We start from the raw sequence: 17,025 nt of genomic DNA on the forward strand, positions 1-17,025 counted from the left end.
TTTCATTGCTTTTGCATTTTTTAAATAGGATTCCCCCCACAGAGCTCTCCATCACACATAAAGATTGGCGACAAAGTGCGAGTGAAAACTTCCGTGACTACACCCAAGTACAAGTGGGGATCTGTTACCCACAGGAGCGTGGGAGTTGTGAAAGGTAATGTGTATTCTTTAAAAGAAAAAGTTTGTTGGATTGGCTGCACAGAATTACGGACTTCGTTGTTTGTAGAAACGTAGTGTTCCCTTCAAGATTAATATTGAACTGTTGGAATGCTTTGCCTTTTTATAGCAAATTCTGATGAACAGGAAGTACAGGCATACCTTGGTTGTTGAATGAAATCCGTTCTGGAAGTCTGTTCGAATCCCAGAAACGTTCAGAAACCAAGGCGTGGCCTCCAATTGGCTGCAGGAGCTTCCTGCACTCAATCGGAAGTTGCGGAAGCTGCGTTGGCCGTTCAGCTTCCAAAGAACGTTCACAAACCAGAACACTCATTTCTGGGTTTGCGGCGTTCGGGAGCCAAAATGGACGAGTGCCAAGGTTTTCGACAACCAAGGTACGACTGTATTGGCTTGGCTCTAAGTATGTCGTTGTCCCTTGCACTGTCCCAAAGACCTGGTTCGCATGTCGCTCTAAGCCAAACTATGGCTTAGTGTGAATGCGTGCCTTCCCAGGAAAGAGGTCCTAGAAACTTTGCTCCTCCCTTATCAATTTGCTGCCTCGCTATTGTGAGCTAAGCCATAGCTTAATGTAGCGTGTGGACTGAATTAGGGCTCCTGGTTGAGCTCTCTGCATAACCAAGAGCAAACTTCCCCAGGAGCCTGTCCGCTCATGCTAAGTCATAGTATGCCTAGGCCACTGTGTCTCTGAATCCTCAGGAACAGGGTGTTTTTGGGGGATGGGGAATAGGGACCAGCAGCAGGAAGCGGGGAGGTTGGAAAGCCCTGTTTTGTGAGCAATGCTTCAGTCACAGAATTTAGGGTCAAAGTTTTTTGGTAAGCAAACTTGACGTAAGACATACCTGTTTGGCGGGTTGGGGGGGATGTAATGGTATGGAGCTTGATATTTCCATGATTTGATATTCCAGTTCATCTGAAGTAGCTGTTAAAAAGGAACACCACAGCTTTAAATTGTCCTCCACCTGACAGTTCAGATTGCATCAGGAAAGGGAGGGCAGTTTGTTGTGTTTTTGACACGAGCTTTCAAATAGAGGCAGAGTGTCATATATGCCTGCTTCACATTTTGGATTTGATTTATTTTCAGGATAAAGCAATAGCTATTACACTTGTTCTTGAGTTAGAAGTGCTGGTTAGTGGTCTAAAAATCTGGATTAAATACTGTTTTTCAGGTTCACAGAAAGCTTGTTGTTTTAAAGCAAGGAATTGAGTACACCACTAAATATTTTATACCAGAAGTTTCATAAGTAGGAAATATTAGTACAACAGTCACTGAAGTATGTGTATATCTCACAAGTACTTTTTATATTTTCCATTTCTTCTCTTGTCACAGCTTTTAGTGCCAATGGTAAAGATGTCATTGTTGACTTTCCTCAGCAGTCTCATTGGACTGGATTACTGTCAGAAATGGAACTTGTTCCCAGTATTCATCCAGGGGTTACGTGAGTGTCTTTTTTTAAATAATAAAAAGCCCTTTAACCATTTTATTGTGGCTTTTTCTTTAAGTTGCATCTTTTTTCTTGTAGTGTTTCTATAACATAAAACATGGCCTGATTTCCCCCTCCCCCCAGATGTAACAGGTAAAAAACCCTGAAAGAGTAGGCATTTTTGTAGTAGACGGTATAGAATGAGAATTTGTTTGGATTAAATTATGTGAACGGAATAGAAAAGCTAATGTGATAATTGAATTTTTGTTTCAATTAGGTGTGATGGCTGTCAGATGTTTCCCATCAATGGACCCAGATTTAAATGCAGAAACTGTGATGACTTTGATTTCTGCGAAACCTGTTTCAAAACCAGGAAACATAACACACGACACACTTTTGGAAGAATAAACGAGCCAGGTATTATACGTTATAGCTTAATGAAGTCTGAGACATTTCTGCATAACTCCTTGTTGTGGGTAAAGTTTTTGGAAATCCTGTTTTATAAAACTGCTTCTGATTAACTTTCATTGGACCTCCTCTTTCTAATAAACTCAGCAGAATTCTTTATTGTGAACAAAGCTTGTAGGAAGAGCTTTGTGCTGTGTTTTAGTGTTTTTTATTGTATTTTAGTGTTTTGTTGGAAGCCGCCCAGAGTGGCTGGGGAAACCCAGCCAGATTGGCGGGGTATAAATAATAAATTATTATTATTATTAACTCTACAAATACAGTGAAGTATAATGCTCCAGCCTTTAGGATAGCATGCCCCTGAATTACATAGTTGTCTTCAAATCTACAACACTAACTGTTTACAATAGGTCAATCTCCAGTATTTTGTGGCCGCTCCGGAAAGCAACTGAAGAGGCGTCACAGTAGCCAGAGAGGGATGCTTCTGGATGATTGGTCAAGAATCGTTAAAAATTTGAATGTGTCGTCTTCCGTGAATCAGGCTTCACGTTTGATTGATGGTGGGGACCAGTGCTGGCAGTCTTCTGGCTCCCAAGGAAAAGTGAGTTTTAAAGAAGTCTTTCGTGACCTTCCTTCACATTTCAGTGTAATCTTCTCATTGCTGTCATCATCATTTGATAAAAGTAGAACTATACCTGCAGATATATTTTTTTAAAAAGCAATACTGTTTTTATTATCTTAAACTACTTGCAAGTATTGTATTCTAAGAAGTAGTAGTCATGTTCACATGTAACTGTAGTCCACCGTGCCTCCAGAGAATTTTAGATAATTGCAGTCATTCCCCCCCCAGCACTGGATCCGTTTGGAGATTTTCCCTGACGTCCTCGTACACAGACTGAAAATGATTGTGGATCCTGCAGACAGCAGCTACATGCCCTCGTTGGTTGTGGTTTCAGGTATGAGACTGTTAGTGTTGACTACAGGGAATTGGTTTCATTATTGAGCAACTTGTTTTGTTTACTTGCAGTATGGTAATACAGGCAGTGTCTGTTTTAGATGCATCTGATATGTGCATTCCAAACCCGTAAGTGACCTGAAAATATCACAAAAAGGGGTGGAGCAGGGCTTGGGCAGATCAGGGTGTTTAATAATAATAATAATAATAATAATAATAATAATAATAATAATTTATTTATATCCCACCCTCCCCAGCCAAAGCTGGGCTCAGAGCAGCTAACAACAGTCAAATAATACAGCATTCTAAAATCATTTCGTTATAAAATTAATTCAAATCAAATTGATGGCACCCATTGGGCCAGAGCTCCGCGAAGATTGCCGAGGGAGGGAGTCAGGCTGTGCCCTGGCCAAAGGCCTGGTGGAACAGCTCTGTCTTGCAGGCCCTGCGGAAAGATGTCAAGTCCCTCAAGGCCCTAGTCTCTTGTGACAGAGCATTCCACCAGATCGGAGCCACAGCCGAAAAAGCCCTGGATCTGGTTGAGGCGAGCCTAACCTCTCTGTGGCCTGGGACCTCCAAGATGTTTTTGTTTGAAGACTGTAAGTTCCTCTGTGGGACATACCAGGAGAGGTGGTGGCTTAGGTACGAGGGTCCTAGGCCGTTTGCAGGCTTTTACAATGGTTTCAAATATACATTATTTCACTTAACATGCGGTGCCTTAGAACATAACCCCTGCATAAATTGGGAGTTGCCTGTACTGAAAAACAACAACTCCCTAATATAAAAATAATCCAGCATGCGTCCCTTTCCTTATGCTGCAGGTGGAAGTTCTTTAAACAACCTCATAGAGCTGAAGACAATCAACATTAATCCTACAGACACCACAGTTCCTCTTCTCGGGGATTGCACAGAGGTAGGTTATTGCTGGTTATGTTGTTGTTGTTTAGTTGTTTAGTCGTGTCCGACTCTTCGTGACCCCATGGAGCAGAGCACGCCAGGCACTCCTGTCTTCCACTGCCTCCCGCAGTTTGGTCAAACTCATGCTGGTAGCTTCAAGAACACTGTCCAACCATCTTGTCCTCTGTCGTCCCCTTCTCCTTGTGCCCTCCATCTTTCCCAACATCAGGGTCTTTTCCAGGGAGTCTTCTCTTCTCATGAGGTGGCAAAAGTATTGGAGCCTCAGCTTCAGGATCTGTCCTTCCAGTGAGCACTCAGGGCTGATTTCCTTTAGAATGGACATGTTTGATCTTCTTGCAGTCCATGGGACTCTCAAGAGTCTCCTCCAGCACCAATTGCTGGTTATAGGGAAGACTAATTAAGAAAGTTGTGCGTTGAACTCATGTAAGATGTATATTCTTTATGTTTCCCCCATGGCTTTCAGCTACAAGGTGTCAGATTTAAATGCCCGCTGTTATTGTGAAGAATTCCTTTGTCACTTACTTTTTTGGGCGCATGAGGAATTTTTTTGTTTGTTTGCCAAGAAACCATGCTGTGATATCTCCTCAGCAATGTTGCTTAATGAGGACACTGGCTGGAGTTTATATGTCTGTTGTTTAAATCTTGACATTAATGAACAAAATTAATGTTTTTGTGAGCCCCATCCTCTCCTTTTGTTGGGTATAGTTGCATGTGCACACAAGGCAGATGCCGCGTCTAAAGAAAAAGTAAAAATCCATTGGAATGCAGGAAGACGCTTGTCAGAATCCCAGGGGTCTGTCAGAGGTTAGACCTCCTAGGTGGGTGAGGGTCTCTCTCTGAAAAGTAAGAGTGCCTCAGGTTTTCCCCAAGCAATAAAGGTCTTACCAAGTTAGGATGGCTCATTACAGAGCACACCTGAGCAGAATGAAGAACAGGAGTGGTTCTTTCATTTATTCAGGCTTTTTATTATTAAAAAGATTCCCTTTTATATTAATAAAAGAGGAGGGAGCAGAAAGGTCAGAAGTAGGTAAAAATGGATACAAGTCCATACATATATAATTAATTCGTTTCCCTTTTCATAGTCCCTGTCATGATATTAAAGTAGGCAGGCAGGTAGAGCATTTGACACATGTTTGTCTTCTATCCTTTTGTCACGTATTTTCTTATAATTGTGGCATTAAGTATATTAAGAACCAACACATAAACTTAATCCTTTTTAATTTTAGTATCACAGGTATATTGAAGTGGCTATAAAGCAGTGCAGGAGCTCTGGCATTGATTGCAAAATACATGGTCTCAGCATATTGGGGCGTATTCGGGCAGAGGATGAAGACTTGGCTGCAGTTCCCTTTCTTGCTTCGGATAACGAAGAAGATGAAGATGATAAAGCTAACACTGGGAGGTATGGAATATTAGAGCAAAGATCTCTTGTAAAACACCACGTGTAATTGCATACTCTAGGGACGCGGGTGGCGCTGTGGGTAAAACCTCAGTGCCTAGGACTTGCTGATCATATGGTCGGCGGTTCGAATCACCGCGGTGGGGTGAGCTCCCATCTTCGGTCCCAGCTCCTGCCCACCTAGCAGTTCGAAAGCACCCCTAAGTGCAAGTAGATAAATAGGTACCGCTTTATAGCGGGAAGGTAAACGGCGTTTTCGTGTGCTGCGCTGGTGCAGGCTCGCCAGAGCAGCTTCGTCATGCTGGCCACGTGACCCGGAAGTGACTGCGGACAGTGCTGGCTCCCGGCCTCTTAAGTGAGATGAGCGCACAACCCTAGAGTCGGACACGACTGGCCCGTACAGGCAGGGGTACCTTTAGCTTTTAATTGCATACTGCTGAACTTGTTGGGACTTTCAAGTTCAGGATTAGGAATACTTTGTCCCAAGCGTTCCTCATTTTTATTTTCTTTAACAGATTATTGATTAATTAATTAATTTCTATACTGCTTGATATATTAAAAAATATCTCTAAACTGAAGCAACAACCAGAAACTTAAACAAAAAAAATAGTGTTACATATTAAAATGTTACATTAGTACAAAGCTACTACATCTATCTCAATTTCAGTTCATTATTTTCACAAAAATAGTTGTGATGCAATTGTTGCAAATAAATAGTGAATAGGTGGGTGACAAATAAAATCCTAGGGACAATTCCAGTATATAAATTGGAAAGTTAACTCATTGCTTGCTTGCTTGCTTAGCCTTGTTAGAAAGAAGACGACAGGCCTGGAATCAGCAGCGACAATAAGGACCAAAGTTTTTGTTTGGGGCCTGAATGACAAAGACCAACTAGGAGGATTAAAAGGTTCTAAGGTAATTGAGTGTTTTGTTTTTTTTAAAACTGAAATACATGAAAACAATGTTGTGCTTCCTTACTTCTATGTGTGTCTCTGCGTGTTGCAAGGAAATATCACCTTAAACGTCTTGTCATGCCTCTTCTTTTCTGGATCATTTATTTATTAAATTTACGTACAGCCCTTCAGCCAAGGATTAGGCCTCTTCTTAACAGCTGCCAGTTGCTGCGGATTTAACATCCATGTAGCAGCTTCAGCTGTGTTACGGGGTAGGCCATCCTTGTTAAAAAAAACTTGGTTCTATGCAGTGGTCAGGACCGGAACACCTAAAATCCTGTAAACAATATGACATAGTAGAACATTGTCTACTGTCAGAAGCAGTATGGCTCTGAATCTCAGCTGCTGGGAAGGACAAGCAGGGAGCGTGCTTGTATCCACTCACTGCTCGTGGGCTTGGCCAATATGAGTACGCGATGCTGAACATAGATATACTTTGGTCTCATCTGGCAGGACTTCTGTTCTTAATAGACTTGCAAAGATGGGTTGTTGCAGTTTTATTATTGGGCTTCTTTCGGAAAGCATTGGCTTCCGTTACTTGAAAGCATATGACCCAAACTTGAAAGGTTATTTCAACTAGCAACTTATTTCTACCTTGATTAAGCAACAGCTGTTCAATAGCTAGCCAATACATTGTGTGGAGCGGCTTACAGGGTCTGAGCAACGTGAACAAGATTAGCACACATCGTGTCAACTTGGCAACTGTGCATATTTCCTGACAGCCAGGACATAAGCTTTTGGCCAAAAGGGAGATGTGAATGCTGGTGTTAAATGAGATGCAGGGACACTTAATTCATAACTTAAAAACCTTTTGAATAAGAAGAGTATTCTTTGAACGTGCGGTAAGCATTCACTCGATGATCAGAAGATGACTGCTAAGATTGAGAGAACAGTTTTAGGTATGCCATAGACAAATCAGTGCTTTTGAAACGCCTTATGCTTGTTTATTTTCTGTATAATTTGTGTTTTACAGATAAAGGTTCCTTCATTTTCCGAGACCCTCTCTGCCTTGAATGTGGTGCAGGTAGCTGGGGGATCCAAAAGCCTTTTTGCAGGTAGGGGAGCTCTCTGTCACGCGGCTTTTTAAATCTACTGATATGTAAGGCGTTGTATTTGTTTTAAAAAATGAAGCTGCTTTCAGCTGTCCTAATTTCTCCGTAATGGAACTCTGAGTTTCTCCTGTCTTTTAGTGACCGTGGAGGGTAAAGTGTATGCCTGCGGAGAGGCCACCAATGGAAGACTGGGATTAGGCTTATCGAGTGGAACTGTTCCCATTCCCCGGCAGATTACTGCTCTCAGTAATTATGTAGTCAAGAAAGTTGCTGTTCACTCAGGTACCAAATCTGTCCTTTCCTATCTGTGGGGATCAGTAAGATTATTATGTCAAATTGAAATAGCCTTCTTATCCAAACTACTTTGGAAGTCAAAATTACTTTGCATGTCAGTATTCTTCATGCTTTCTCTCTGCACAGTACACTGCATAGGGAAGTGTTACCTGTGAAAGGGCAAGTGCCGTATCTAGTCTTAGAAACTTGTGTTAGCGGGGCACTTTCTCTGTGCTTCTACTGCGATGAATATTGCGAAATTAACTGCTGAGTTTTTATCAATAGCATCTCTTACAGTGGTGAATGGCACTATTTAGCGGGAAGGAAACTCCATTGAAAATCCTCATTGTTGCATATTTTTACATGGCTCTTTATTTGTATATATTTTAAAATTTTACATACGGATGTTTTATGATAGCCTATATTTGTAATGCCTAATAAAAATTTGGTTAAGTAAGTAATATTGTGAAATGTAGATTAGGGTTTGAATGTGTGCAGCCATGTGATGGGGTGAAAGTATAGAGTGAAAATAAGCTAATTGAGTTGTTGTTTTGAGTTTCCCCCATTTCTTCATTTAACATGGTGGAAAATACTTAAATGTATTGTAATTACATTGTGGCGTTCGTTAGCGAACTGAGATGCTGCACACAGTGGTCTCTAGTTCCTTAGACTTGCCTGCTACAGAAAGGAGGCTGTCACATTCTACATGCAGTCCGTCTGTTCCGCAGTCGCATTAAACCATACTTTAAAACAATGTTCACGATTGGAGCCACTATGTTTTCTGGTTGGAATCACTATACCCAGTTTCATTTTTTTACAGCTAACCCTCTGATCTGAACATGATCTTCCTGTTCTGCTTTGGGTTCAACCAAGAATTTCAAATGAGCTGTTGAGAATGTGTTCTATTTTTGTGTAAAAGCAAAAATGCAATGCAGGTTTCAATTAGTTTCGGTTAGATAATTTAATATTAGAGATATACACAAGGCATTTTGTCACGGAAGGGAGTGCAGGGAAGCCACTGTTGGTACCAACTTTTCTGAAGAGGTTTCTTTCTACTGTTTGATTCTCCCTTTCCCCCCTTCTAATCTTGGTGTGTTACCTTGTCAACCGTCTCACATTCTTATCCATTCCAGGTGGCCGCCATGCTATGGCTTTAACTGTTGATGGGAAGGTATTCTCTTGGGGCGAAGGAGATGATGGGAAACTTGGTCACTTCAGTAGAATGTAAGGATGCCATTTTTGCTGCTGCTCCCAGTTCATTTAGCTTGTGATACCTAACTTAAAGTTTAATTAAATAACCCGACGAAACAAACACAATGCATTTTGGGTTTTGCTTTCAGGAACTGTGATAAACCAAGGCTGATAGAAGCACTGAAAACAAAGCGTATCCGAGATATTGCCTGTGGAAGTTCTCACAGTGCTGCCATCACCTCCAGCGGTGAATTGTATACATGGGGCCTCGGGGAATATGGTCGACTGGGACACGGGGACAACACTACGCAGCTTAAGCCAAAGATGGTAAAATCAGAATATGTTTTCCCACCTTAGGTCACTTCAGCGCATAGGCTTGCTGAAATACAGCAAAAGTAGGAAAACAGCCCAAATGCCCTCACTCAGTATATAGTAGAGGTGACATTTTAAAATAATGCTCTGGGTATCTGTATCGGAGTGTAAGATGGACCTACCTAATGAGGTGTGTGAACTGTACACCCCCATTTATGGAATGCCCTCCCCTCTGAGATCTGGCTGGTGCAAACGTTGTTTCCCTTTCTGTCACATTGCCCTTTGGGAGGGGGTTAATTTAACAAATACAGCTGCTGATGGATGCATTGCCTGCTACATGAATATATTGGGTAAGGAATTTTTTTATCATATTGGCTATTAAACTTCGGATCTCTTACCTATGTGTTATTTTGAAATCCACCCTGAGATAATGAATAAATAAAATGGTAAGCTTCTTTCTTCTTCATTGGATCAGGAGATAACTCAGCGTTGTTGCTTTCTTTAATTAATTGCAGCTTACACAGACCCAAGTTTTTGGATTGTTTTATTGTTGGTTAGCAGCAATCACAGATATCAAAGCACTCGGCCACTCTTCCTTCTTCCTCTCTTAGTCTTCCGTTCTTGAGATCTGGAATGGGAGCGTGCGGACCTTCTTTTTGGGTGTGGGCGGGGTGGGGCTTAAATCAACTTTTTTCTCTTAAGTTCACTGTGCCAAATAGAATTTCTGGCCTAAACTGGTATCCGTAGATCAACTGTATCTCTTAAATTGTGAGCAAATTGCACACAGTTCAAAATGAATGAACCTCCTGTGTTTTCTGCCTTGTAGGTCAAAGTGCTCCTTGGTCATAGGGTCATTCAGGTTGCTTGTGGGAGCAGAGATGCTCAGACGCTGGCCTTGACCGATGAGGGTAAGAAACCTCTCCTCCTTATTGCCGCTTTAATATTGTATGGCCGTTGCAGCAATTAAAAACAAGCCTGTTTTCCTTAGGGCTCGTATTTTCCTGGGGAGATGGAGACTTTGGAAAACTCGGTCGAGGAGGAAGCGAAGGATGTAACATTCCTCAGAACATTGAAAGGCTGAATGGCCAGGGAGTCTGCCAGATAGAGTGCGGAGCTCAGTTCTCTTTGGCTCTAACCAAGTCTGGGGTGGTTTGGACATGGTATGTCGCGTTTAACAAATTGCATTCGCCCCCCACAATTGTCATAAAACCAGCCAAACTGATAGGAAGAATGGAATTGTAGGGTTGCATCCTGATCAGTCATCAGAGAAACACATAATCATCCTAACAATGTTATTGTTTCATCTTCAGGGGCAAAGGCGACTACTTCAGACTAGGACACGGAACTGATGTCCATGTACGAAAACCCCAAGTGGTAGAAGGGCTGAGGGCGAAGAAGATCGTGCACGTGGCCGTAGGCGCACTCCATTGCCTTGCAGTCACTGACACAGGGCAGGTAAGAACCATTTGTCAATCCATCACAAGACCATTACGTGGCAGTAAGTTCGGATCTACTTGCCATAACTTGTTCTGGACTGAATTTTGAGCTCCTGGCAATGAATAAGTAAGCGCTGGAGCACAGAATGCAGCAATGGAATTGTGTGTTGAATCACTTAAAACCATTGCCATTATTGGCTCTTCTTTCGCTATGCCTCTTTCCAACAGTGCTGTAGGATGTTTTCCAGTGCAATTTACATTTCACAGTTTTTGCCACATTGTCCATTATATTAAGTGGTTCTATCTCAGCAAATGGAATAATGTTTGTCCTCTTCCTCTTCCCCTTCCCTTAAGCCAGTAAGAAAGAACAAACTGTGTGTTTTGTTTACAGTCTTCATTTAGCAAATGCGGCTATTGTAAAATGATTATCTTTGTTTGCTTAGAATATTTATGCCGCCCTCTTAATCAGTGGAATTTATGAGGCACTCGGCAAATACAAAACTACAGAAAACTTCCACAAAGGTGACATTTGGCAACAGAAACCAAATATAGGAGAAGCATCAAATCATCTTAGAAGAGTAATATATTTGGGTGCCTTAAAAAGTCAGCAACGAGGGAGCCTAATGAAGGAATAGGAATGATTTTCCAGAGGCATGTGCTGTGAAGTCCCTATTCCTCATTGCCACTCTGCTTCAGAAATAGCCAGCAGGAAGCTACACTTTATGAAATTATTTTGCCAAGAATTTTAATTGCATTTGGAAACACTAGAATAAATATATCAACATTGCTGGTGAAGCAGTCAGGGAGGTAGATGCTAACGTGGATCACCTGCTTTTTTTGTTCCTAAAATTATTTTCACAATTGTTTGGCCTGTATTGGGACTTCATAGCGGCTAGTGATCATTGGTCCAGTTGACATGTACACTAAGCTAGTCTGTGGCTTAGCATGAATGATTAAACATGCGCACTGCACATTAGGAAAGAATTGTGGCTGCTTCACTCTTCCCCTGCTGCTGCAATGCCAAGAGTTACATCTGGACTTGGGCTTGTCTCCCCCAACAAGCTACAAGCAGTAAGCCCAAACCAAACCTTGCTTTGAAGTGAGACATCCCAGTAGCCCGGGTTTGGAGGTAATAGTAAGCCAAACTGTGATGTAGCTCTTGATAGCAAGGCAGCAGCACCAGCAGGAGGAGGGGGGGGGGGAGGAGCATAATAGTTCCAGAAACAAAAATGCACTCCTTGTTCACTCTTAGCCATGCTATAACTTGATCCACTGTGTAAAATTTTTACTACGCTGTATTTCTTTTTAGTGTAGTAGCATGTGCGATGAACTGTGCCTTTCTGGAATCATTATTCAAGCAGTTTGCTCCAGTTCCATTGAGACCGAAACTTAACCTCCATTGGGTTGAATTTCAGCAAAGATAATGGGGCGTATGGATACAAGCAGCAGCTTTTTTTGGCGGGTCTGAATGACGTGTGACCGCGGATGTGCGCACAGTGCAGAACCTGAAAATAGCCCCAAAATATCATAAAGACATCACAAAATGGGGTGGAACGGGCGTTGGTTTGCTCTTCTGATGTGTGTGGGGGTCCAGAATGTAACCACACACAAAACGAGGATTGCCTCTACACAACTGAGTTCAGAGCAAGATTCTGCATCTGTTAGATATTCCGTGGCTCAATAATTTATATATATTACTTTGCGTGTGCTGTATGTGAAATTTTCACTGAAAAAGAGTGATGCACAGAATGATTTGATTTATTGGCAGGTTTATGCTTGGGGAGATAATGATCACGGACAGCAAGGCAATGGGACAACTACAGTCAACAGAAAGCCCACTCTGGTGCAAGGTTTGGAAGGCCAGAAAATTACCCGTGTTGCTTGTGGGTCTTCCCATAGCGTGGCTTGGACAACCATGGACGTAGCTACACCCTCTGTGCACGAACCCGTTCTCTTTCAAACAGCTAGAGACCCTTTAGGAGCATCCTATTTGGGTAATATAAATAATATAAATAAATAAATTACAAATATGCGTAAGAGAGGAAAGCGGTGTGGTGGCATCATTGCTGCTGTGTGTGTTTAGCAAAATAGTATCTCCATAGAGAGAAATCTAGTGGTCAGACAGCTGGGCAGACCTCGGCCTTGTGGGATCTACTGGACCCAAGAGCAAAAGACAGACACTTGAGGTTGAAGAATTCTGAGCCCAGGAATTAGTTTTGAGGAGCCAAACTGTGAACGGTGTCCACCCGCCTTCCACACAAAAATCCATTCCAAGTTATCTTGTTTTAATTCCTCCCTACTTTCTTCATTTAAACCATATAATTCTTTGTGGGGGAGGAAGGGGGGTGTCTGCAAGGTTTCTGACTCTCAAGTTCTTGTTCAGTTTCAAATAAGGCCTCTGCTAAAAGAAGGTTGCTAACCAGGGCCATAGAGAAAGAAAGGAGTGCCAGTGCCAGCATAGTGTGTGTGTGTGTGTGTGTGTGTGTGTGTGTGTGTGTGTGTGTGTGTAGGTGTGGGTTTGCGTACACACACACACACACACACACACACACACACACACATATATGTAAGGATGCATTTGATGTAAATATTTTTCTCCCCCCCCCCCCCAAGGCCTTCTGGTATTAATTTGAACTGAAATTTGACATGCAAAACAGGACTGAATTAATTGAAGAGTCATTCTAATGATAAAATATAAGTTTTCTCCACAGTGTCATCTTAAAAATACTTAACGTAGCAAAAGACAAAGGTGTGTGTGTGTGAGAGAAAGGAAGGGAGAACGAGATTGTATCTGTATGAGGGGCCAGGGAGACAGGGAATGGAAATCTATAAACAATGAAGGAAGGAGCCAAATATCTTTCCTAGTTTATATTTGGCCCCAAACTAGCTTTGGGCTTCCCTGCTTGCTCTTCTGTGGCTGAGAAGTCTGTGTGTAAATTTGTCCTAATGGGAAACCTGGAAATCTTTTTATTTCCTGTAGGTGTCCCATCAGATGCCGATTCTTCTGCTGCTAGTAACAAAATCAATGGTGCAAACAGCTCTAAACCTAACCGGCCTTCACTTGCCAAGATCCTTTTGTCACTAGATGGCAACCTTGCCAAACAGCAGGCATTATCTCATATACTGACAGCATTACAGATCATGTATGCCAGGTAAGCTTGTGCGTAAGGATACATGGTTAAGTACATTTTCTTTTAGTATCTAATTGGGCTTGGCTCTTACACTCAGGTTTTCTGATGTCTGTTGGATGCTGTGAAAGGAAATTGCTCATTTCACAAATCGTATAAGTACACCATTTGGTTCAGAAGTTTGTTGGTCACTTTTCATCTAGAGTATAGTTGTTTTTTTGGGTGTGTGTGTGTGTCATGCAGAAGTCCATGCAGATTGGCAGTTCATATAATATGAGTTTTCTGTTGGGTGTTAAATAAACTTGTTAACAGGTCAGTTTTTCGTGGGTTGGGGGGGGGGGAAAGCAACACATGTATGTGTAATTTTTCATAGCCAAAGCAGACCTAGCGAAGATATTGCTAACTTACTTAGGGTATCTTTGTTACAAGTTTTGAAATGTTTTACTTGTCCTCAGTCTTTTAAAAAAGAATTATAGGCTATATTCTGTTTCGTGGCCTCTCCTGTTCGGGATGGTTGAACTAAGAGGGTTCTTTATTTGTGCCGGATCAGGTGCCATGATTCTGTGTGACTTTATCACATTGTAATTTTAAAAAAGGCTAATAATGAATCTGATGTCTTTTCTGCCCAGTGAGGCAAGTGTAATGTAACACGATAATATTCTGAATGCTTTCCTTTTGATTTTAGGGATGCTGTGGTTGGAGCACTAATGCCTGCAAGTATGATTGCGCCAGTGGAATGTTTGTCTTCCTCGCCTGCTCCTCCAGACCTTTCTTCTACGGGCAATGCACCCAATGAGGAAGATAGTATGCTAGTGGTAGATGTAGAAGAGAGACTGAGCCCAACCCCATGGCAAGACAGGAGAGTGGAGGTAATTCCCCCCCCCCCGAACTCCCCACCCCCTCGACCGAATTATTAGAAAGATGGGTAGTAGAAAACTTTCAATTGATCATCTAGGTTTGTTTGCTTGCATTTATACATTTCAGCATAGAAGGTTTTGTATTGTTTGCAATCCAGTTTGCGAGATTTAAAAAAAAACAGTGGTACCTTGGTTCTCGAACGTAATCTGTTCTGGGAATCCGCTCGACTCCCAAAACCTTTCAAAAACCAAGGCGCGGCTTCCGATTGGCTGCAGGAGCTTCCTGCATTCAAGCGGAAGCTGCGTCGGATGTTCGGCTTCTGAAAAACATTCGCAAACCGGAACACTTACGGGTTTGCTGAATTTGGGAGCCAAGCCATTCGAGAACCAAGGTACCGCTGTAGTCACTTGCGGGGTGCATCGCACTACACCTGGAAAAGTAAACTAGCAAGATTTTTAAGACACTAAGAGTTAGCTCACATAGTAGATGGTAAGGATACAAATTTAAATTTCCACATCTTACATAATTGTTTGAAAATGGCCATTTTGAGCATTTATCTTATGGAAGGACTCCAGAAGAGATTTTTTAGTGGAAGAAAGGCCACTGCAGAAGCTGGCAAGCCCAGCTGTGCATGTTTGGCTTGCATTTTACTTGGTAAGCTCTTGCCATGGCAACACTCCTTTGGGAGCAATGAAAATAATTGGGCAAAGGTGAACGTCTGAAAAATGTTAATTTAGGGTAGTCGTGTACGGTACTGTTGTGGTTATTGACTTGTTTTTTATACTGCTTAAACGGGATGCAAATGCTTTGCAAAGTCCTGCTGTATCTGATTCAACAAGCTTTCTTACTGTCATGCAACTCTGCTTGGCTAGGTGGCTTCTACGGACGATGCTGTGACTCCTTCAGCTGTAACTCCTTCGGCTTCTGCAGCCTCATCTCGTCCTTTTATTCCTGTTACCGATGATCCCGGAGCAGCCAGTATAATAGCAGAGACCATGACCAAAACCAAAGAGGTACCGTTTCTGTTTTTCCCACTGATATATTGCATTTCCCTGAAAGTAACTGAATGTGGGTGGTGCTTGAGAGAGTTTATGCAGAATGTGTCGCAGGATGGACCATGTGCAGGCTGAGTTGTTGGGTAGATGCTCCTATGATCATCACATTAATCTACGTCTTTATGCACTAGTCTTTATGAACAGTACCAATTTTTAGTTAATGGCATTCCGTAGACCCTAGAGCAGGCATAGGCAAACTCGGCCCTCCAGATGTTTTCAGACTACAGTTCCCATCATCCCTGACCACTGGTCCTGTAACTAGGGATGATGGGAGTTGTAGTCCCAGAACATCTGGAGGGCCAAGTTTGCCTATGCCTTCCCTAGAGGTAAATGCAACTTAGAATTGTTGGGACAATAATGCAATACACCACAATCTAACAGTATTATCTGTTTTGGATCCCTGAACTTGTCCCCTCTGAAACCTTTGCCATGTCTGTCATTTTTGAAGTGCTAAAAATACGGATTTAGCAGGTAGGCTGAAAATAAGCCTGTGAGACCACAGAATCCAGGCCCAGAGATTTGCTTTCTTGATGGGCTTGTCCAGTGTGTGCTTCTGTCTTCGGGCACCTCCTTTAGGCTTCTGTGTATTCTCTTCACCTGCCTTTTCTTCCATTTTGTTTTGAAGGATGCAGAAAGCCAAAGCAAAGTCTCTGGTCCGGAGCCCCAGTACTTGGATGAGTTCACTGGTCTTCTGGTGCCAGATGACACCCGAGTCATGGTGGACCTCTTGAAGCTGGCCGTGTCCAGCCGCGCTGGAGAGAAGGGCAAGGATGTCCTTTCAGCTGTGCTGTCCGGCATGGGCACTGCTTACCCTCAGGTGACCTTGGGTTTTGCTTCATCAGTTGCTCTGTACTTGTAATGCTTCTTAAGTATACCGACATTCCTAATGTGGCTAATACACAGCTGAGAAGTCAAAGACTGCTGCAGATATCTAGGAATATCAGTGAACATTTGTGTACACACACGCACACACCTGAGATGGCTAAAGATGTTTACAGAGTATTCTTCAGCAGTCCTTGCAATCTGTAACTGAATTGAGATGAAACTTTAGAACTGGAAAGAAGTTAAATTTATTGAACGAGCTGGCAAGGTTGAAATTTTGGAGGGCAGGTGCATACATGCATAGCAAGTCGGGGGGGGGGGGAACCTGGTTCTTTTCTCCTCTGTTTTATTTAAAATTTATTTGTTTACAGTATTTGTAGCCCACTCTTCACTGAACGTTTTCAGTCCCAGAGCAAGGGAACACAGTAATACAAATAAACTGAAAAAGAATATACAAAATCCCGTAAACAATGAAACAGTTCTGCCATAAGGTAAACAAGCAAAATTGCAACAGCATAAATTAGTATTTCCAATTTAACAAAAGAAAGGCCTGAAAGTCAGTAAGGGCTGCTGGGTAATGATGTCCAGGTGGATTTGCTGGCCACCCCCATCTCTCTTCAATGTGATTTATTTATTTAGCATTTCCTTTATTCTGCACCTTTTTCTTGAT

General features: G+C 42.2%; 1 protein-coding gene across 5 annotated transcripts in view; it reads left to right on the top strand.

Annotated features, from left to right (window-relative positions):
• The window catches only part of HERC2 (HECT and RLD domain containing E3 ubiquitin protein ligase 2), a 98,679-nt gene that overhangs the window by 55,133 nt on the left and 26,521 nt on the right, over positions 1-17,025 (top strand). For all 5 annotated transcript variants that reach the window (XM_028727824.2, XM_028727826.2, XM_028727827.2 and 2 more), the window contains exons 50-69: positions 29-154; positions 1,505-1,613; positions 1,876-2,015; positions 2,414-2,604; positions 2,854-2,959; positions 3,780-3,871; positions 5,103-5,278; positions 6,079-6,190; positions 7,202-7,283; positions 7,419-7,562; positions 8,687-8,777; positions 8,894-9,071; positions 9,883-9,964; positions 10,045-10,216; positions 10,367-10,511; positions 12,261-12,486; positions 13,473-13,644; positions 14,306-14,489; positions 15,351-15,491; positions 16,159-16,350. In XM_028727824.2, coding sequence (XP_028583657.2) covers positions 29-154; positions 1,505-1,613; positions 1,876-2,015; positions 2,414-2,604; positions 2,854-2,959; positions 3,780-3,871; positions 5,103-5,278; positions 6,079-6,190; positions 7,202-7,283; positions 7,419-7,562; positions 8,687-8,777; positions 8,894-9,071; positions 9,883-9,964; positions 10,045-10,216; positions 10,367-10,511; positions 12,261-12,486; positions 13,473-13,644; positions 14,306-14,489; positions 15,351-15,491; positions 16,159-16,350 — 2,861 coding nt within the window. The remainder of the gene's footprint in view (positions 1-28; positions 155-1,504; positions 1,614-1,875; positions 2,016-2,413; positions 2,605-2,853; positions 2,960-3,779; positions 3,872-5,102; positions 5,279-6,078; positions 6,191-7,201; positions 7,284-7,418; positions 7,563-8,686; positions 8,778-8,893; positions 9,072-9,882; positions 9,965-10,044; positions 10,217-10,366; positions 10,512-12,260; positions 12,487-13,472; positions 13,645-14,305; positions 14,490-15,350; positions 15,492-16,158; positions 16,351-17,025) is intronic.

This window comes from Podarcis muralis, chromosome 4, assembly GCF_964188315.1.
Source record: "Podarcis muralis chromosome 4, rPodMur119.hap1.1, whole genome shotgun sequence".
In the NCBI taxonomy this organism is placed as follows: domain Eukaryota; kingdom Metazoa; phylum Chordata; class Lepidosauria; order Squamata; family Lacertidae; genus Podarcis; species Podarcis muralis.